This window comes from Macaca mulatta, chromosome 8 (genome assembly GCF_049350105.2).
Source record: "Macaca mulatta isolate MMU2019108-1 chromosome 8, T2T-MMU8v2.0, whole genome shotgun sequence".
Taxonomy (NCBI): Eukaryota; Metazoa; Chordata; class Mammalia; order Primates; family Cercopithecidae; genus Macaca; species Macaca mulatta.
Window position 1 is genome coordinate 69,233,707 of NC_133413.1, and position 23,518 is coordinate 69,257,224.

The window sequence follows — 23,518 nt, forward strand, 5'->3', positions numbered from 1 at the left end:
AGACTGATGTGAAGACCAAATAAGACTATATATTAAGTTCGTAGAGCTATGGCTGGCACAAAATCAGCCCTCAAGAAATGATCGTTATGTTTTTGTACTGGGAAGCAATTACTTTTGCGCACCACCACAAGTAACTCTCAGCAGCGAAGGAATATTAGCTCAGGAGGACATCGTAATACGCCCCCCCGCCACCCCAACATCCAAATTTCAAACAGAAAAATAAAGCAGGAGTTGCGAAGGGGTCGTGAGAAGAACGTTTCTGAGCCTACAGTGGACAGGTACAGCAAGCGGAGAGTGTTACTAGGGCAGCAGTGGTGGAAGTCGAAGGCATCCCAAGAGGGAGCATAGGCTCTAGAGACCTCTTTGAATTGGAGGCGACGAGAACCAAGAGACCGTGAGCTGCGATACACACTGTAGTGAGTGGGTGGCACGGGGCCCGCGGGCACTAACTGCCGAAGAGCGGAGAAGACTGGGAGCATAACCGCTGGGCAGCAGAGAGCGGCCGGCATGGACCGCCCCGCACTGCCGAACACCTGGAGCTGCAGGAACGACCCACGCCCAGGCCTCTTTACCCCTACCGCCCGGTTACCTTAGGGACGCGATCACCTGACCCTGCGCGGTGCGCCTGCGCGGGCCGAAGGCGGGGGGCGGTGCCATGACGCGCCTCGGGGGCGGTCCTCGGGCGCGCGCCGCTCTCTTACCCTTGGGCCTCAGAAGTCCGTGCCAGTGACCGGAGGCGGTGGCGGCGAGCGTTTCCTTGTGGGGCTAGGTAAGAGGCCAAGCGGGGAGGAAGGACACCGGTGCCGGGTCCCGGGCGCGGGGACTTGGGGCAGAGGCGTGAGGGTCCCCGGGCCACTTCACGGACTGCATCCCGGTCGCAGCCGTTTTCGGGAGGCAGCGGCGACGCCCTCTCCTCAGGGTGCTCCGCGCCCCTCCCTGCGCCCTGCTGGCTGGGTGGCAAGTTTGCGGGAGCAGCGCGCTCTGCCTGCCACGACCCCGCGGGTTTCGGGCTCCTGCGTGGGCTGGGGCTGGGGCTGGGGCTGGGGCTGGGGCTGGGGCCGGGGCTGGGGCCGGGGCTGGCTGAGCCCGGAGGCCCGGCCGGGTGAACGCCGGCAGCCCCCGCCCCAGCTCTGGGGTTCTTCCTGGGACAGTCTCTCGATCCTTGTTTTCTCCTCGATACGATCTCGAGTTGAGTAAAGAAAGAGCCTCTGGTCACGGTTCCTCCCCGTGCTCCGCGTTTCTTGGTCTGTACTTAATCACCCTCCTTTTGGGTTATTCGGGAAGCCCTGGATTTGAAAGGAGGAAGGAAGTGTTCGTTTAGTGGGCGAAGCCTTGACTTTTTTTGGAAGGGGGTGGGGAGAGCTTTTTCCTGGAGAAGTTGGACCTGAGGGAGAAACGTTTCCAGTTGGGTGTGTTTAGAAGGAAATACCCCTGAGATCTGACGACTCAGAGACTTCCTTTCAGGATTTCCTTGTAATAATGGGAAAGGGAAGGCATATGGATGTGGAAAGTTTCACTTTTACCAAAGTGGGATTATTGAGTCATAGAGTCTTCGAATGTGCCCATTTTTGAAAGGAGTTTCTAGATTATCTCGTCTGTATAACCACATACAAGTTTACTGTTGACTTTTCCATTGCGTACATTGCTTAGAAAATACGCTCGGCTTACCAAACTCTTAATATCTGCTTGTTTCAAAAATAAATAGTTGATTAAAGGAGGACATTTACATTGAAAAACAACGGCGGGCCTTTTAAATTGATTTCTAAATGTGTATGTGATTAGTTAAAACTCAAATTTGTTCAGTCTTTTTATTTTCCTGTTTAAGATTGAGGGATAACGGTAGAAAATATGTCCTTTTGTCTTCTGTGTTACCAACTTAATTCTATAAACTTTTGTGCCTTAAATGGTACAGAAATATTATAAATCAAGTGGTTTGTGGCACAGAATAAAAAGAAGTAGAATGACTTTTAAAATGGTCAGTAAGTAGTCACTCCATTGAAAATTAAATTTAACTTTGGAGACATTAACTTTTAGTTTTGGGCATTATAGGAAAAGATGTAAAAAGGAGAAAAAGAGGAACAATAGGGGAAGAATTTGCTAATGGTTGCCGGTTAAATGTACTGTTTAAAGAGTTTCTTAAAATGAGCGTGACACAACTATTTTCTCTGTTTTTGCCAGATTTGGGTACTTTTCATAGGTATTAAATGCCAAGAGATTCTAAAAAAGAAAAGCTCCCCCAAATAACTTTAAAATACTTTCTACTTTTAGCAATAGTTAACGTTAGCATTTATTAATTTCTTTTCAAGTGCTGCCAACATCTTTTGTAAATGTATTGTTTTTGAGTAGGTAAACAGTCACATGTCTCAAAATTTAAGCAGTGTAAATAGGTATATAGTATCAAGTCTCCTTCTGGCAGGCAGGCAACTTTTTTACATTTCTTAGGTATTCTAGGGATATTTTATATCTACATAGGCAAACATATAAGCTGTATTTGCCTCCTTTTAGCACAAACATTAACATTTTATATACTGCTCCACATTTTGCTCTTATTTTTCCAGTTAGTGATAATATTTTGGAGCTTTTCTAATATCAGCATGTATAGCTTTCAAGTCTTTTGCTGTTACAGTCAGTGCTGCGGTGAATAAACTTTTACATATGTTGCTTCCTTTGTGCACATATATTTGTACACTTCAGGTTTTGAGACCTGAAGTGATACTGCAGAGTTGGAGGGTATCTGAATTTAGAATTTTGGTAGATACTGCAAACTCACTCTCCATGGTAATTGTACTAGTTTATGCTCCCATTAGTAGTATATGAGTGTTTCTCAAAGCCTTGATGTCAGAGAATGTTGTCAAACTTTGGATTTTTGCCAATTCACTAGGTGAGAAATGGAATCCTATGGGTAAGGATTAAATATTCTACTTGGAGTGGACTTCATATGGACATACTTCTTAATGGCTGATCATTAGAAACCCCCAGGATATTTATTAAAAAGAAGAGTTCCTAAGTCCTTCCATGAAATCTGTGTCTGCCCAGGAAGCTGATTTTATAATAACTAGAGCCTCGGGTAATTTGGCTGTGATGATTAGCCAGATTGAGAAACATTGCTCTGGAAGACTGCTTAGGATATATCAAATTGTGTTTCTAGACCTCATGTATGAGCCATCTGGAATGCTTACCATCTGGGTCCAATGGATACTTTATTTTTTCATTTTTTAGTTTTTATTTTTTTTAGAGATGGAATCTTGCTGTGTTGCTCAGGCTGTTCTTGAACTCCTGGGGTCAAGCAGTCCTCCTGTCTCAGCCTCCGAAAGTGCTAGGATTACAGGCATGAGCCACACGGTTCCTGGCCTGATACTTTATTTTTATATTTTAAATTTTTCAGTCACTCTATGAATAGTTTGCAGAAGTGAAATAATGAAACACAACTTTACGGCCGGGCCCGGTGGCTCAAGCCTGTAATCCCAGCACTTTGGGAGGCCGAGACGGGCGGATCACGAGGTCAGGAGACCGAGACCATCCTGGCTAACATGGTGAAACCCCGTCTCTACTAAAAAAATACAAAAAACTAGCTGGGCGACGTGGCGGGTGCCTGTAGTCCCAGCTACTCGGGAGGCTGAGGCAGGAGAATGGCGTAAACCCGGGAGGCGCAGCTTGCAGTGAGCTGAGATCCGGCCACTGCACTCCAGCCTGGGCAGCACAGTGAGACTCCGTCTCAAAAAAAAAAAAAAAAAAAGAAAGAAAGAAACACAACTTTACTAGAAATTTTAATAACTGCTTCAACAAAAGAAACCCAATTACTCCAAATTTCCCTGGTTTTGAAGATATCAGTAGTTGAAATAGGCAACATCTTTGAATTCAACTAATTGCTTATCAACTGTCATGTAATTTTTTTAAAAAATCAATGATTCTGCAGTCCTAAATTTTTATTATCCCAAGATGTTTTTAATACAGGGATTCCCGACATTTTTGGCACCAGGGACTGGTTTCATGGAAGATAGTTTTTCCACGGACGGGATAGGGGGATGGTTTCAGGATGAAACTATTTCGCAAGGAAAGTTGAACCTAGATCCCTTGCAGTGCAGTTCACAATAGGGTTCCTGCTCCTATGAGAATCTAATGCTGCCACTGATCTGACAGGAGGTAGAGCTCAGGTGGTAATACTGGCTCACCTGCCACTCACCTGCTGTGGGTGGCCTGGTTCCCAATGGGCCACCGACTGGTCCTGGTCCATGGCCCGGGGGTTGGGAACTCCTGTTTTAATAGCTTAGATTAAAAGAAGCAAATAAACATAATTTCACCTTAAACAGTCACATGCCATTTTTAAGCGAGGCCAGTTGTAGTTGGTGGTTTGAGGAGGGGTAAGGTTAATAACTCAGAAAATGATGAGTATTGCCATTCTAGGTGATATTATTTGGAAAACTTTGCCAGTGTTTCCTACTTCATTAATCAGAATATTAAATCCAGAGAGTAAATAAACTAGAATTCCAAAATATCACGTAGGGTATTTAAGTTGAGGGCTTTGTTCTGTACACGTATTTAAAGACTTCAAGGACATTACTCTGATATTGCCCTGAGGGAGTTGAGGGACAAATGGAAAACTTGGTACTGAGGCAGACAAAATATAAATACATACATATATATATATAGCGTTTTGGTGTTCTGAAGAAGTCCTGAAACTATCCCAACCACTGAAAGATCTCTTAATAGAAACTCTTTGGGAGTTATTTCTGAGGCCTGAGATACATTGGGTTTAGGGGCCTTTCATAAGGCGTGAAGTGAGTCACAGAGATTGCAAATATTGTAGTGTGGGCCAAACCTGATCAAAGCATATGTGGGCAGTACCATTTCTTTCCAAGGAATTAGGCCAGTGGAAAAAAGCTGTAGTGATCAGGAAGGTTTGATCAAACTCTTACAGAGTAGATTTGGGAGTTTTATCTTCTTAGTGATTACTCAACTTGAAGGAAAGCCTAGAGACAAAATTCTTTAGTTTAGTTCGTACAATAATAATGTTTGATAAGAGTTGCAAGTGAGGTAAAATGAGATTCTTACATTGATGTAATAGTTACTTTCAGAATCCTCTTAAACCTCATTATTGGTCATTATAAAATTCCAGCCACAATTAGGAGGATTTCCCGGAGTTAGCTTTGTGGTTCTTGAAAAAGGGCTGTGTTTCTGACGTTCCCATTAGGTCAAAGGTTTAAATATAATATACAAGTGACTTAATGGAGCCCTTCAGAAAAATAAAGCATTTATCATTTCCACAAATGATAAATGCTTTATTTTTTACACTGCTAGGTTTTTTACACTGTTAGGCTTTTTACACTGTTAGCTTCAAAAGTATGGACTTGCCCTAAGAATATTTTGATCTTTTCAATAAGTGTTTAAAGTTATCTTATTTACTGTTGTTTTGATGACATTTGTCAAAATACTAACATTTGATATCTTCTTTTTAAAAAGTTTTTTTTTTATTGGTGAGACAGGGTGTCAGTCTGTCCACCCAGGTTAGAGTGTGATGGCGTGACCACAGCTCACTGCAGCCTCAATCTCCTTCGCTCAGGTGGTCCTCCTACCTCAGCCCCCGGAGTATCTGGGACTACAGGCGTGTGCCGCTGTCCCTGGCTACTTTTTTATATTTTTTGTAGAGATGGGGTTTCTCCATGTTACCCAAGCTGGTCACAAACTCCTGGGCTCAAGTGATCCACTCACCTTGTTCTCCCAAACTGTTGGGATTACAGGTACTGCGCCTAGCTACATTTGATATCTTTGAGGATGAGGAAAAAGCATTTATGCTGTGTAAATATATTGAATGTGAGTCCTGCCTTTAAGTAGTGGAGATAAACATGTACTAGCTATAATCTAAGGCAGAGTTGAGAGGAGTTGGGAGGAGCAAATAATATCCAACTGAAGCCATCAAAGTCACCCGCTTTAGCTGACGCTTGACCTAGGCCTCAAGGCTAACTAGGAATTTGATCGGTGGAGAGTCCTGGAAGGACATTCCTGGAAGAGAATGCACCTTTTACAAAAATATGCAGGCATGGAAGCATGTGACCTGGGTGGCAAATAGTCAGTCAGTGGTTTACAGCTACAACATTTTAATACTTGGAAAGAAATTTAATGAAATGGGTCAAGAAAGTAAAATTGAGGAATGCTTTGTGAGAGAGTTAATTAAGATCAATACACTTAAAGCAAACCTGAAACTTACTTTTTACATCAGTGTAAATTAACGGTAATATTTATTATTTAAAAAAAAAATTGAAAGTTCATTTTTCTTCTAGGCTTGAGTTGCTGGTGTGTGAATTAAGTCAAGAGTTGTTCAGACAACTTCAGTTAATATTTATTTGAAGAGAAACTTCTATGGAGAGAAAAGTTAGGAAACCACTTCATTTTTCATGAGAACAGTGGGATTTTGAAGTTAGCCAGTGACAGAATCAAAAAAAGAAATAAAAAATAGAAATAATATTAGATGGCCAGGTAACATTCTTTTCAGTGCATTTTGGTTGTTGATATTGCAACTTGCTTTACATTTTGTATATTATATATCATATGCATTTTGTTTATGTTGATAGAATGGCCGAAAGTTTAAATAAGACAAAAAAATTGTGTTTAAAGAAAAGGCTGCTAAGAAATTGATCCTTTGAACCAAAGAAGGTAATTCACTTTGTTCTCCTGGATTAATACAATCAAATCATCTTTGATAGTACTCTCTCAAGAGTGAATTTTTTTTTTCCCCCACAAACCCAGATTCTGTTTTTCCCTTAAGGACTGTACCAGGCCACTACTATTCACCATTGTACTGGAGATTATAGCCAGAGAAATTAGAAAAGAAACAAATAAAAGATGTGTAATATCAGCAAGAAGGTGCAGTAGAAAGCTCACACACTTCTCCCCACAGAAATATTGATTCAATAACAATACACACACCAGAGCTCTTTGTAAGAAATCCAGAAACTAGTTAAGAGGCTCCTACATTCTAGGTGAGCAGTAAACCAACTGCAGTGAAGATGGTAGGAAAATTCATCCTACTTGCTCACCGTAGTTCATTCCCCTGGCTCAGCATGGCATGAGCGAGAGGAAACTCCAGGCTCCTGGTTTTTCCTTGGGGAGGGAAAGAGAAGACTGAAACATATGTTTGACATTCAGATTTCTCAGAGGTCTGCCCAAGGGTCTGGTTTTTATTTTGCCTCAATATAAGTTCTGACAGGAAAGGGCACCAGGTTGTGGGGTCATTGAAAACAAAGTTGACAGTTTAGCATGCACTCACCATGGTCCCTCCCTACCTCCAGCATGAAACCAGCAGGAGAAGATCCTCAACTCCTGGCTTCTCCTTGGGGAGACAAAAGAGTTGGAATGTGTGTCCAGTGTTTCACCTTTTCAGTGGGCTGAGGGACTGGCTTCTGTCTTGCTTGTCTTGGAAAGCTGACAGGAGCTGGTGTATTCCAGGTGCCTCGGAGCCACTGAGAAGAACAGAGAACTGGAAGACTTGTTTCTGCTCTAGAGGACCTATGGTAGGGCAGACAGAGGATGATACAGCTCAGCAGCCTGTCCCTAGGTATGGCATGAAAGGGGTTAGGGAGAGAATAGTGGAGTATGTGTCCAACACTTCAGAGAGCTACCCCCAAGGGACTGGCTTCTGTTTCACCTGACTTGGAGCACAGGCAGGAGTGGACATACTCTAAAAGCCCACTGACAGGAAAGGGCACCAGGTTGGAGGCCTCTGAAAACAAAAGAGAGCTGGGTGGCTTGCAGCAGCTCCAGAGAACCTGAAGTACTATAGACAGGTAGCACAGGGAGCAAAAGATTATGAGATCCTGAAAAAGGAAACCAGCAAGTTCATCTTGAGAATTTATACACACTGGTAGAGAAGAAGCATCCTCAGGAAAGGTTCAGAAGGCATGCAGAATCTCTAGTCAGGCTGATCAGTGAGGATCTTTCTCTCTACAGAGCCAGTCCACAAAGACTGGCAGGGGTGATATTTTTTCAAATGCTTGGATCCCAACATGATGTTAAAAGGCACACAAAGAAATAGGGAAACATGGCACAATCAAAGGGTCAAAATATCCAGAAACCTACTTTAAGGAAACACAGATATCTTTATTATCTCAGAAGGAATTCAGACTAACCACCATAAACATGTTCAGTGACCCAAGGAAAACGCTGCATGAACAAAATGGTGTCAACAAAGAGATTGAAAACATAAAAAGGAACCAAACAAACATTGTAACAGATGCAATATGCTTTGACCGAATTGAAAGATTTACAAGAGGAGTTTAGCAGCAGTGTTTTTCAAGGAGAAGAATTAGTGAACTTGAAGCCAGGTCATTTGAAATTATCCAGTCAGAGAAGCAAAAAGAAAAAGAATAAAAAAAGAATGAAGACAGACTAGAGTAATAATGGGAGAGCATCAATTGTATCAATATAGATTGTATGGAAGTTCCATATGTTGGAAAGAGAAAGGAGCAAAAAGCTTATTTGAAGAAATAATGACCAAAACTTCCCAAATTGAAGGAAGGCAATGGACATCCAGATTCAAGAAGCCCAATGGACTCCAGAGTAGAACAACCCAAAGACATCCACATGGAAACACACTATAATCAAATTGTCAAAGAATTTTGAAAGCAGCAGGATAAGAACAACTTGTCATGTACAAAGGAGATTCTGTAGGACTCTAAGTGGATTTCTTAGCAGGAACCTTGCAGATCATAAAGAAGTGGGATGATATAGTCAAACTGCTGGAAGAAAAACTGCCAGCAAAGTACTGTATATGGCAAAGCTTTTCTTTAAAAGTAAAAGAGAAATAAGATTGTCAAAATCTGAGAGAGTTCATCACCACTATATCTGACTTAAATACTAATGGGAGTCTGTTAAATGGAAACAAAAGGATGTTCAATGTGAAAGTATAAAATTAAATGATAAAGCTATGGACAAATACAGACCTGCTTATTATTGTAATGGTGGTGAGTAAATCACTTATTTCTGATATATAAGTCCAAGACAAAAGTATAAGTGCCTATAACTGTAAAAATATTAATAGATGCACAACATAAAAGATGTAATTTGTGACATCAGTAATGCAGTATGGGGATGGATGAAAAGAAGCAGTATTGTATGCAGTTGAAGTTATCAGCTTAAAATAGATTTATTAGAAGATGTTTTATTTAAGCTCCATGGTAGCCACAAAGAAGATACCTATAGAAAATACACACACACAAATAAGGAATCAAAGCATATCTATTAAAAAAAAATGAAACAAAAAGCATGATGGCAAGAGAGGAAAGGAAGGACAAAAAAGTTTCAAGTTAGACAATCATTAACAAAATGTCATTGTAAGTCCTTCCCTATCAGTAATAACTTTAAATGTACTAAACTCTCCAATGAAAAGACATAGAGGGGATGAATGGATTAAAAAAATAAAACCAAGAGCCAGCTATACCCAGTTTATAAGAGACTCACTTCAGATTTAAGGACACCTTTTATTTATTTATTTATTTATTTTTACAGAAATAGATATACTGATTCTAAAACTGATACTGAGTTGATAGGGGTTTAGAATAGCCAAAACAATTTCAAAAAAGAAGAAAGTGGGAGGATTCACATTAACTGATTTTAAAACTTAATACAAATGTACAGTACTCAAGACTGTGTGGTACTGGTATAAGGATAGACATATAGATCAATGAAATAGAATTGAGATTGCAGAAATAAGTGCATACAGTTATGATCAATTGATTTTCAACAACGGTGCCAAGACAATTCAAAAATGTTATTTTCAAAAAGTGGTGCTGAAATAACTGGGTTTCCACATAGATAATAATGAATATGGATCTATACCACACACTATGTACAAAATTAACATAAAATAGATCAAAGATATAAATGCAGGAATTAAAGACATAACATTTTTAGAAAAAAACAGAAGGATAAGTCTTCATAACCTTGAGTTGGGCAATAGTTTCTGAGATGTTATATCTAAAGCATAAGCAACCAAGAAGAAATATAGATTCAACTTCATCAGAATTAAAAACCTCATACTGCAAAATGCACTGTGAAAAAAATGAAAAGACAATCTTCAGAATAAGAAAAATATTTGTAAATCATATATTATAGTGGTGTATGATATGGTCTGAATGTTTGTGACCGTGTCACTCCATTCATATGTCGAATCCTGTAATCATCAAGGGGATGGTATTAGAGTTACCATATGACCCAGCGGTTGCATGCTTAGCTATATTTCAAGAGAATTAAAGATGCATTTATTTAAAAAGTATATAAACTCACATATTATTTGCTAACAATGCAAATGCTCATTGGCATTTTTAACAGCATTATTTATAATAGCCAAAAAGTGCAAATAACACAAATGTTATGAGCTGATGACAGCAGAAATACAATGTGGTATACATACAGTGGAATATTATTCCGCTATGAAAATGAATGAAATACTGATAAATGCTCCAACACAGATGAACCTTGAACATATGCTATGTGAAAGAAGCCAGATGCAGAAGGCCACATATCCTAAGATTCTAGATTAAGTATCCAGAGCAGGTAAATCCAGAGGCGAGAAAGTGTATGTTGCCTGGAGCTGGAAGGAGGGTAGAATGGGGAGGCATGCGTTTTCTTTTGGGGAGGATGGAAATATTCAAAGATAGGTAGTGGAGATGATTGTATAAGTCTGTGAATACATTAAAAACCATTGCATTGTATACTTTGAAAGGCTGAATTTTAGAGTGTGTGAATTATATTAATTAAAAAAAACTGCTGTCCAACTGGGAGACAGAGACCATATAGTGATTTTAACAGTGGAGGTTTAATACACAGAACTATTAGTTATAACATGATTGAAGAAATAGAGATTGACTTGTAAGAAGTAAAGACAACTTTGAAGAATACTGTAAGAGCAGACTTAATAAGTAGCCACTAACTCTAGGGCTGCTCCCTTACCTGGGCTGAGATCCAGGTCTGGTTGAAGAGGGGACAGATGGCACTGGACCTTGCTTCTGGAACTTCCCTGAAATTCTCTCTCTGGCGTTCAGAACCTTGGAATTTGCTGCAGAAGCCACATGACGGGGTTGAGAAAGTTGCTCTGGGAGATTCCTTGGTGGTGGCATTCTGCTGCAGAGTTACTCAACAGAGTGCTGGGGTTAGCTTCTGCATGCTTACGGAACTACTTCCTGCAAGTTGCAAGATGCTGTAGGAGCAGGTACTGCAGGAGTCTGACTAGAGTAGTACATTGGAACCATGAGGAGAAAACCTCTTCCTCCTACAGTGTACCTCCAGTTGCCTCTACTGACAAGGCTTAACATCATCCCAGCTGGTAACAGAGCAATGTTGAAAGAGCTCAGCTCCATTTTGGGAGAGAAAGCAGTAAGAAGTGGATTTGGAAATGGGAGGTAATAAATTGATACCTGAATCAGGAATCTTTTTTTTTGAGACGGAGTTTCGCTCTGTCGCCCAGGCTGGAGTGCAGTGGCCGGATCTCAGCTCACTGCAAGCTCCGCCTCCTGGGTTCACGCCATTCTCCTGCCTCAGCCTCCCGAGTAGCTGGGACTACAGGCGCCCGCCACCTCGCCCGGCTAATTTTTTGTATTTTTTAGTAGAGATGGGGTTTCACCGTGTTAGCCAGCATGGTCTCGATCTCCTGACCTCGTGATCCGCCCATCTCGGCCTCCCAAAGTGCTGGGATTACAGGCTTGAGCCACCGCGCCCGGCCCTGAATCAGGAATCTTAACGTTAAACCATGTACCAGTTTAGCATATATTCTGTTTTATTGGGTTGAGTGAAAGTATCAGGTATTCATCTCAAAACAGCTAAATAAAATTTAAAATATGTATTCATATAATATGTTAAGAGAATTGTGTTTGAAATTATTACAAAAAGCAATTTATGATAACTAAAAAACATACTTTACTTAATATAGAAGTATTTTAAATGAAATGTAAAAATTTCCCTCTTATTCCTCACTCCTTTACCATCTGTCTTCTGAAGATAAATCTGTTAGTTAATATAGTTCCTTCTATATACATATATGTGTGTATATATTTTTCTTAGTAATAGGGGTTTCATGTATTGTTACTGCATATGGTCTGCTTTTAGGCTTTTATTGTTAGAAGGAAATGTAGCTGTGTGGTGCCCAAGGGCATTGTACTAAGGGTAGTTTCGTAGTCCTGGCTAAGTTGCAAGTACTTGTGTAAGTTAGGAGTAAGTCACATAACTATTCTATTTGATTTTCTAAGTTTGTAAAATGAAGGGACTTTTACTTGAAAGGAATTTTAAAAATCGGTGATGGATATAGTTCAGTAATAATGTTAGGGGAAGAGAGATAGTTTGGTGATTCTTAAGTATCAGCTGACTTTTGGTATGGCCTATATATTCCTATTTTATAATATGTTTTGCAATTTAAATGTTTTTTATTGTGTTAAATAGTTATACGTGTTTATGTGTCTATTTCCATTTTCTGTGACATCAGAGTAATATAACTTTCTTTTTTTCTTTAGAAGAATCCTGCAAAAATGTCGCTCTATCCATCTCTTGAAGACTTGAAGGTAGACAAAGTAATTCAGGTATGATAGTTTAAATACTTTTTTCAAAACAAGCACAGTAACATCTTGCTTGAAGTAAAGCAAGATAGCTAAATGGCAGATATATTTGTTCATTTTTACACTTCATAAACCTTTCTTTAGTTTTATTAATTGCAGACTAAAAAGTTTACAGAAAAACTAGCAATTTTTTTTCATTTCACTGTGAATTAATAGGCATGAGATTTTTTTAATTTGACTTACACTTTTTACATGTAGCTTAATTTTCTGACTAAAATTTAAATTATATGTAACATTTGAGTTGACAAAATATGCTCCAATTTTTTAGATATTCATAGTTTTGTATAAAATTGGTATGTTTGTCTTTTGGATCTTTAGGTATGACCACTCTTTAAAGTAATTCTCTGCCTCCTAATTGAAGTTAAAATTACAGAAATAGTGGAGTACATGCTACTTTTAGAAGAGCAGTTATTTAAAAGCACAGGGAAAGTGTAGTGATTTCTTTTCTTTGAGAGATGAGCAGCAGACATTTCACTTGTTTATTCTCTAAATGACTGTGTAGAGATTGCAGTATTTCTCATTGCATTGAGTTGAAAATTTTTATAGTCCTTTGCATTTTGAAGACACATGCTTCTGCTTAAGAACAAGTGAGGAATTGGGACCAATTCTGGCTATTTGGGAAATTTTTGATAATTATTTTAACTGAGGATAATTTGTAGTATATGATGGATTTGTCTGTTTACGGTTAGCTTTCAACTTGATCTCTTTATCAATTTAGAATTTCTTCAGCTATTGTTTATTATTTTAATTTGACAAAATAAATGAAAACTCCTTACCTTGAAGATCATTTTATTGGTGCCCTGTCTTCAGTTTACTAGAAAGTGAGATTTACTTATTGATAATTGAATTATGAACAATTATTTTCTATCATAGATCCAGTATGGATATTAAAATGAGGGTTGTAGAATCTCTGAAATCTACAGTTCAGCTGCCAAGGCTTTGATGCCTCCAAGTTTCACGTGGCCTATTCAGTCATCTTTTACATGTTCCTATCACTTCTTTAGTATTTTGTCAGTATTTTCTTCATGTGGTTTTATTTCCACGTAGTTCATCTAAACAAGCACTCTTTTTATTTTATTTATTTTATTTTTGAGACGGAGTCTCGCTCTATAGCCCAGGCTGGAGTGCAGTGGCTGGATCTCAGCTCACTGCAAGCTCTGCCTCCCAGGTCCACGCCATTCTCCTGCCTCAGCCTCCCGAGTAGCTGGGACTACAGGCGCCCGCCACCTCGCCCAGCTAGTTTTTTTTGTATTTTTCAGTAGAGACGGGGTTTCACTGTGTTAGCCAGGATGGTCTCCATCTCCTGACCTCGTGATCCACCCGTCTCGTCCTCCCGAAGTGCTGGGATTACAGGCTTGAGCCACCGCACCCGGCCCCCAAGCACTCTTTTTAAAAGACTTTTATCTGAAATATTTAGCTTTCCAGAATAACTGCTTAGCCACTTATATGACATCAACACATTAACTGATAAGGATTTTTAGGTGGACCCATAAGAATAACTAATCTGTTCTTTGTTTTCATCCTTTTTTTGTTAGGTTTTTATGGAATTGAATGTAAATTTACCATAGTCAGGTATGAGCTGAGGCTTTTGATTTTGAAAACAGCAGCAGCAGAAGAGTTGATATTGACAGATATTGGAATGAAAAATAAAGAGGGCTACAATCTGTATCATGCTGCCCTCTTCAAGCAGAAGTGAATTACATAGATATTTACATTAAAGAACCTTTTATGTTCAGAGCAGAAAGCAGCTGGGAGATAGAACAGTGAATAAGGAGTGGGAAACATGGTTCTTTTATTACCCCTGAATTTAAAAATATTCCTAATCTAGCCATTAAACTCTTTGGCTGTAGGTTTTGTTTTGTTTTTTTTTTTTTTTGCATCATTTTCTAAGGTGGATGATACTCATGTTTGTTTTTATTCTTAAGAGTCCCCTGAAATGGTGTTATGAAGGAAGGTAGTATTCATTTTCTCATCTGCTGGCCTTTAACACCACAGCAAAGCTAAATTACAGCAATGAACCAACCATTCGTATTTTGTAAACTGTTCTGCAGTAGCCATTAGGCTGTGGCTTTTAACATCATACAGTCCCTAGACCTTTCTCTCCATTCCAAATCCTGACAAGAGCCTGTGGCCTGTGGTTTCCTCTACTTATGCAAAGTAAGCTTTTAATAAATAATGATATATAGAACCAGAGCTTATCAGTTTCCTAATACGGTGGGCAGAATTTGGCAGAAGTGATGCTACAAGCATGTTTTTTCCACATCCTTTCTGTTAATGGCAGAAATAATAGGCCCTGGCATGCTCCTTGGGGCAACTGTAACCCCTTTATTTTCAGTAGTGTCAGATTTCAAAGTAAGTTTGAAATAAGTAGCTACATTTAATGGTTTACAGTACTTAAAATTGGGTTACATCCTTTTGTTTCATTTTTACTGCAAATAACATAATTAAATTTATATAACTTTGTTTGCAGGGAGCTTTCTATATGTATTCTTCAGTATTCCTTGGATTAAAAACAATAGCAATGAAAGAATAGAAAATCATAACTACATACAAAGGAGAAGTATTTTAAATTAGTAAGCTGTGTTTTAGAGCAATTTTAGATTTGCAACAAAATTGATCCGAAAGTACGGTACACCCTCTATCATCACACATGCACAACCTCCCCAGTATCAGCATCTGCACCAGAGCGGTACATCTGGCTCATTAATATCACCTGAAGTTTACATATTTTCATTACATGAGGTTCCCTTTGGTGTTATATGTTCTATGGATTTTGACAAATGTATAGTGATGTGTATATAGTCATGTGTTGCTTAAAGACGGGTATATTCTGAGCAATGCCACATTAGACAGTTTGTTATGCAAACATTATAGAGTGTACTCCCACAAATCTAGATGGCATAGCCTACTACACATCTAAGCAATATGGTATAGTCTGTTGTTCCTATGCTACAAACCTGTATGATCCCACCTGTATGATAGAGTAACACTGCATGTTACTGTACTGAATACTGTAGACAGTTGTTACACAATAGTATTTGTGTATCTAAACACAGAAAAGGTATGGTAAAAATACGATGTAAAAGATTTAAAATGGTACATCTGTATATGGCACTTACCATGAATGGAGCTTCCAGGACTAGAAGTTGCACTGAGTGAGTCAGTGAGTTGAGTGGTGAGTGAATGTGAAGCCTAGGATATTACCGTACACTGCTGCAGACTTTATCAACACTCTGTACTTGGGCTGCACTAAATTTATTTAAAGATTTTTCTTTGTCGAATTATAAATTAACCTTAGCTTCCTGTAACTTTAATTTCTTAACTTTCTGACTCTTGTAATAATATAGATTAAGACACAACACATTGTACAGCTATATAAAATATTTCTTTATATCTTGATTCTATAAGCTTTTTTCCTATTTTTTAAATTTTTAGTTTTTTAAAATTGCTTATAAGTTTGTTAAAAACTAAAACACACACTCACATTAGCCTAGGCCTGCACAGGGTCAGGATCATCAATATCACTGTCTTCCACCTCCACATTGTCCCACTGAAAGGTCTTCAGAGGCAGTAACATGCATGGAGTTGTCATCTCCAATGGTAACAGCGCCTTCTGGAATACCTCCTGAAGGACCTGCCTGAGACTGTTTTACAGTTAACTGTTTTTGTAAGTAGAAGGATATACTCTAAAGATAAAGTGTATAACACAGGAAATACATAAATGAGTAACATAGTCATTTATTATCAAGTATTATGTACCATGAATAATTGTAGGTGCTAGACTTTTTTATATATGACTAGCAGTGCAGTAAGCTTATTTACACCACTATGACCACAAACTAATGAGTTGTGTTACGGCAGCTATGATGTCACTAGGCAGCAGGAATTTTTTAACTCTTTTATAATCTCATGGGACCACTGTTGTATATGTGGTTCATCATTGATCAGAACATGCAGCACATGACTGTATACCATTATAGCATTAGACAGAATAGGTTCACTGCTCTAAAAATCCTTTAATGCCTGTTCTTTCTTCCCTTCCAGAAACTCCTGGCAACCAATAATTTGCTTTTGCTTTTGTGTTTTTTTTAGCGTCAGGATGTTGCTCTGTTGCCCAGGCTGGAGTACAGTGGCACAGTCATAGTTCACTGCAGCCTCCATCCTCCTGCCACAGCCTCCTAAGTAGCTGGAACTACAAGCATACACCACCACATCTAGCTAGCTTTAAAAAAATTTTTTTTTCTCCTGAGACAGAGTCTTGCTCTGTCACCAGGCTGGAGTGCAGTGGTACGGTCTTGGCTCACTGCAACCTCCACCTCCTGGGTTCAAGCAATTCTCCCTGCCTCAGCCTCCCAGGTAGCTGGAATTTACAGGCACCCATCACCATGCCCAGCTAATTTCTGTATTTTTACTAGAGACGGGGTTTTGCCATGTTGGCCATGAGAAACATGACAACATGCCATGTTGGTCAGCTGAACTCCTGACTTCAGGTGATCTGCCCACCTCGGCCTACCAAAGTACTGGGATTATAGGCATGAGCCACTGTGCCCGGCCAAAACAGTTTTTTGCATAGGCAGGTTTTCCTATGTTGCCCAGGCTGGTCTTGAACTCCAGGCCTCAAGCACCTCTCCAACTTCGGCTTCCCAAAATGTTGGGATTAAAGGCCTGAGCCACCGTGCCTGGCCTTATATTTTATTATCTCCACAATTTTGCGTTTTTCAAAATGTCATAGTTGGAATCATAAAGTATGTAGCCTTTTCAGGTTGGCTTCTTTCACTTAGTAATATCCACTTAAGTTTCCTCCATGTCTTTTCATGTCTTTATAGCTCTTTTTTTTTTTTTTCAGTGCTGCACGGTACTTTTTTTGTTAGACGTGATTCAAGAAGTAATATAACAAGCCACTAGCTCCTTTTAGCTAATCGTGGTGAAAGAACTTTCAAAGTTCAACACATGTTCAATTTGTGGATTGTTATTTACAGTTATAAAGATGTTCATGCTGTATTTTGTTTAAATCTAGAATGTTTAACAAATTATGAAATAATAAATATTAAAGGATAACTCAACAAGTATATCAGAACATATGACTTTAGTACCATTCAAAGCTTTTGTAGGCTTTACTTATTTAACCTAAGCTTTCATATCTCCAAAGCATCTTTGGGACTACTCTTGACATTGATTTTAGGGCTAGGTTGAGATACTACTATGAACTTCATTTTTAAAATTACACGTTTCCAATAAAGTAAAAAGTTGGTAGAGATTGGTCATACAACTTATTACCAAACTTGTCTCTAATGACATATAGCTATTTCAGAAAGTAGATCTAATGGTAAAGGATAAAGTATTTCCATCAGTGAAAATACTTCATATGATATAGGCCATCGAGGCAGCCCTGAGAAGTGGATACTTGGTCATGAATAGCACTGATAAATGCTAGAGTGTCAGAGTGTGTCAGAATGATTTTGGCAAGTTTAACAGTTACAAATTATATTACCTTGTCATCATCCATTTATGTCAGTGATAAACTGTGCTATTTTCATAATTTCTGATATTCTAAAAGTGTTTAGCATAAATCCCTTGCTATACTTGCTGTGATGAAGATGATTTCAGTGGGACATGCTAAAATGGTAAATATTAGCAACTTAGTATTTATTTTTTAGGTGTTTTTCTGATATGTGACTTTTTATATGAATATGGGTATGCTTTTTTCTTATGCAAATATTTTATTTTACTTGGACTAATTAGTAAAAGAATAATGAAATGTAAAATTTATCCATTTTAGAATGCACTTTGAAAATATTTATTGTGGCAGCACTATGAAATACTGGTTATAAGACATGTAGAATAGTACTTCTACAATTTTTTTGTGATAGCCTTAAAAGTATTTAGAATATCAAATACAATTTTGATTTGCAGATTTCCTTTGAAAAAATGTATTGCTGACATGTTTGAAATTAAACTTTCTTACATAAATCTTCATTGTTTTAGTTTCTTTTTGGAAGTACTGGATTTAGCTTATAAATTATATAAGTATATAAAGTAAGTATAGTGTATTGTTACAATTTTCTTCTTTTCTTTTTCAGGCTCAAACTGCTTTTTCTGCAAACCCTGCCAATCCAGCAATTTTGTCAGAAGCTTCTGCTCCTATCTCTCAAGATCGAAGTAGGTTTATACTTTGAGTTCATTCTCTGTGAACAGAAATATTGTTATCTTCTTTTGCTCAAATAAGGAATCCAAGATTTTTTTTTCTTGACAGGCTGCATAAAATTGGTAGTTAAGCTCAAATAGTTATGAATAAGAAAAAAAAGTTTACTTCAAAAAATAACCCTTTTTCTAATTAAGATAGTGAACTGTGGATATGGGGATGTATTTCATGGCTTAATGAAAATTGATTTTAGACTGACTTGTAAATCCCTAACATGTGGCTGATTCATTTATGAATGAATTATATATATGAATTCACATGTAAGAACTTTTTGAATTCACATTTAAGAACTATCATCATGCTGCTGCTGTTGAACTTTCTGAATTGTCTTCTGTCTTTCCTATGGGAGCTTCTGAAATTTCCAACCACCTCCTCTTTGGGAAGCCTCTTAAATATTGAGGCCTTTATTCATTCTCTGTATCCTGTCTTTAGTCCCTTTTTCTTCAAGGTTCAGAGGGATTCAGGACAGAGCTTCTAAATACTATGACTTAAGATACAAAATAAGTGTTAAATAAATTTTGTGGCCTGTCATTTTGTCTTACAACAGTTTATAACCTTGCCTCATAGAAAATTCATTTTAAGTCACAGATAATTTAAGTCTCATGTAGAAAAGAGCTTTTGGAAATAGTATATAACTACTACCAGGTGAAATAATGTTAATATTTAAAAATACCATTTGCAGGATTTCATTGGAATGTAGTTAAAATTACTAAAATTGATAAGACACTAAATAAATTTACAAGCTTTCAAAAAAAGATTGTTCAGAAGAATCATTCCATAGCCCTGTTTACAGAATGAGTTATAAAGTAGCTGACTTGACAAATAGATATTTTGGTCAGTTGTTCTGAATTGGTAAGTGGTATTCTTACTAAATTCCTAATCAAGTAGGTTTATTTTAAGAAACAGGAAAGGCAAGATAGTTTATTTGGAAAAGTTATTTCTACTTTTGAGTGTTTAGGAATCTGGTTGTTTCAGTTCAGATGTCTTCATATTTTATGAATTTTAAACATTTTCTGTATTTTCCATTTCTAATGGTTACAGAGATGGGGAGATGCCTTTCCAAATTGCTACTTTAAATTCATTCTAGATTTTATAACTTAAGTATAATTTCGTTAATACACAGAAGCCCATAATAAAAGAAGTTTTCATTTTGTGTATTCTGTAAGTACTTTTTAATTTATTCATTCATTCATTTACTTATTAGATCTCTATCCCAAACTATATCCGGAGCTGTCTCAATACATGGGGCTGAGTTTAAATGAAGAAGAAATACGTGCAAATGTGGCCGTGGTTTCTGGTGCACCACTTCAGGGGGTATGTACAGTGTAATTAATTTTGAATTATATAAAACCATACTTTACATATTAATATAAGCTTTCCTGTTTGTGGCTAACTCAAAAATATACAACAGCATTGAACCTCACTTCGCAGAAATTTTAGACTTCCTTTTGGATATCGTTTCTTACATAGTCTACTTCATTTTGTGCTACACGTTTTGAGTTTATTAGGATTTAGATTCAGATACCTTTTACTAGTTCATTCTCCTTTGTCTTCTGCATTTAGTCATTTACTAAGTCCTGTTGATTCTGTTTCTGTTTCTTGTATTCATTTTGTCTGTTTTTTATCCATTCTAGTCCTACTATAACCATATTCAGGGTTTCTATACTTCTAGCCTTCATTATTATAGTACTCTCTTAAATTTCCTCTAGTAACTTATTTCGATGGTACTAAGCTGTTGCTAAGTTAATCATTCTGAAATACACATATAGGTCTATCGTATCTTTGTTGCTCATAATCTTTTTTTTTGTTGTTGTTGTTGTTGTTGAGACAGAGTCTCACTCTGTCACCCAGGCTGGAGTGCAATGGTGTGATCTCAGCTCACTGCAACCTCTGCCTCTTGGGTTCAAGTGATTCTCCTGCCTTAGCCTCCCAAGTAGCTGGGACTACAAGTGCGTGCCACCATGCCCGGCTAATTATTTGTATTTTCAGTAGAGACCGGGTTTCACCATGTTGACCACACTGGTCTCAAACACCTGACTTCAGGTGATCCACCTGCCTCGACCTCCCAGAGTGCTGGGATTACAGGCATGAGCCACTGCGCCAAGCCTTTGCTCTTTAGTCTTTTAACATTCTTTTTGAAATCCAAAGCTCCATGTAATTAGACTCCATATTCTAGCTTAATTATAATGGATCTGATAACCTTTTATTAAGGTTATTGCTATGACCATAGCACTTTGTACCACTTATTATAATTGTAGTTAAATCTGTGTCTGTCTTGTTGCCATATCCCAATGCATATACAGTACCTAGCATGTATGTATTTACCAAATATTTATAGAAAACTTGTGTTAGTGGTGATGCAGTTGGGAAAACAAATAATAGTAGGTATTTTAAGAGGTTGAAAAATTGAAAAAAACATAATTGCAGATAGCTAGTTGCTTCTCCTAGGACTGGGATGACACAGGGGAGAGACTGGAGTTAGCAGAACCTAGAACCTTGAGGGAAGAGCCCCGCAGAGCTGGGACTCAGACCTCGAATGAGGGGACACTACTGGTGCCTCTGAGGGGTTGTAATGAGGCTGGTTCTGGGAGTGTCAGTAAAAGCTGCAGACTGGAACCAACTGCTACTGCCAGGGTAAAGGGCCAGGCTTACACAGTACTGACAGGAGCAGGAAGCACAAAGGAAGGAACGAGGTGCTTGTCACTCCAGTCACTGACAAACAAAATTATAATTTGCACAGTTAGGCCCAGCATCACCAAGTAGAGTCTAGAAGGGTGGATTTGGAGCTGACAAATAGTAGCTTAATATCTGTTACCACCTACTCCTTTGACTACTAGTATATCCACACACTTGTACAGATACTTGAATTTCATTTGACAACAACAGCTTTATACTTTCTCCTTAAAAGATGAACTTCTTCATAAAATCAGAGTTCAGCAAACTTTATAAAGGGCTTCATAATAAATACCTTAGGCTTTCATGGTCACTTATGATCTTTATCACATATTCTTGTTGTTTTTTTGTTTATAATCTTTAAAAATATAAAAATCATTTTTAACTCAGGGGTGTACGAAATGAAGCCATGTACCCCTCGATATAAATGAAGTTGCTCTCACCCTTTCTCTAGAAAGGGATGATACCAGTTAATGTGGCCATCTCTGGGCAGTGGTCATGGTATTGTACTATATGATATTAATTACCCTTATAAGTATTCACATTCACAACAGAATATTTTTAATTTAAAGGCAAAAGTGTAAAGTTAACCACTACTAGCAATTCATACATAAAGGTAAAAGGAGGTATAGAGGAACAGAAAGATTAATTGCTGTATTTACAGGAAATATACAAATACAAAGAAGAGAGTCATAGCTGCTCTGATTCTTATTTTAGTAACTGATCATGAGGCTGTAGTTAAAATTTAGAACTTCCTTTGTTCATTAAATGGATGCTTAGATCCCTTTGCCCTTGGGCAATACTTCAGCTGGTCTTTTTTTAAAAAAAGTTAATACCTAGAAGGGTGACCTAAACCTTCATTTTTTGTGTCTGCATATCCAGGGTTCTTCAGTGCGCCACCTTTTCTTTTTCTTCTGTTTTATTTTAAATTAATTTGTTGCTGGAGATTTCTGTTAACTCTTCATATCTAGTGAATTTTTCATTTCACATATTTTATTTTTCTTCTCTTGATGTTCCATCCGGATCTTCCTCTCCCCAGCTATTTATTGAGGTATAATTAACAAATAAAAATTGTTTATATTCAACTGTATATCTCAATACAACTTGATGTATTGATAAACAAACACACACAAACACACACATTGTGAAATGATTACCACAGTCAAGGTTATTAACATATCTGTCACCTCACATAGTTATATTTCTTTTGGTGTGTGGTGAGAACACTTAAGATGTACTCTTAGCAAATTTCAAGTATACAGTACAGTATTATTAACTATAGTTACTATGCTGTACATTAGATCTGTAGAACGTACTCATAACTGAAAATTTGTACACTTTGACCAACATTTTCTCATTCTTTGCCCTGCCCATCCCCAGCCCCTGACAACCTCCCTTCTAGTCTCTACTTCTGTGAGTTTGACTCTTTTCAGATTCCACGTATAAGTGAGATCCAGACGGTACTTGTCTTTCTGTGTCTGGCTTATTTCACTTGGAATAATATTCTCTATGTTTATTCATGTTGTCCAAATGGCAGGATTTCCTCTTTTTAATGGCCTAATATTGTTCCATTTCCTTTTTGGTTGGGGAAAGGTTCCACTTAAAATAAGACACCAGTTTTGGTTAGGAAAACTTGAAAAATTAGAAACTTGTAACATGGTACCTGACACAGGTCCCTAATGTAGGTAATCTGGAGCATTCTGGTTCGTGCATATGATTTGTTAATCATAATAATAGATGGTTATTAGAGGGGAGGAGACATAATAGTTGACTCTCTTTTGTGTGCCAGTGCCCATGCACTTTTCATTTAATCCTCCCAGTAACACTGAGGTAAGAAGTTTGCCTCTTGTTTGGAAATTCTGAAAGGATAAGCAGATTGTCAAAGATTGTGACATAAAGAACCGTCTGGAAAATATTTCAAAAGTATATGGCCTTTAAGTTCAAAGATAATACATTTGAGATGAAGACAAGCCAATATACTGGTGAAACAAATGCCAGTGAATTCAAAGGACAAGAGAGAGTCATTGAATCTGTTAGAGATGAT

The 23,518-nt window shown here is 38.0% G+C and overlaps 1 protein-coding gene across 4 annotated transcripts in view; it reads left to right on the forward strand.

The window, feature by feature from the left end:
* The first annotated feature begins 659 nt into the window (after positions 1–659).
* Positions 660–23,518, forward strand: part of SDCBP (syndecan binding protein) — a 30,658-nt gene continuing 7,799 nt past the window's right edge. For 2 of the 4 annotated variants that reach the window (XM_015145393.3, XM_015145395.3), the window contains exons 1-4: positions 726–769; positions 12,501–12,563; positions 18,680–18,758; positions 20,006–20,115. In XM_015145393.3, the coding sequence (XP_015000879.1) occupies positions 12,513–12,563; positions 18,680–18,758; positions 20,006–20,115 (240 nt within the window). In that variant the 5' untranslated portion in view covers positions 726–769; positions 12,501–12,512. 4 annotated transcript variants of the gene reach the window in all.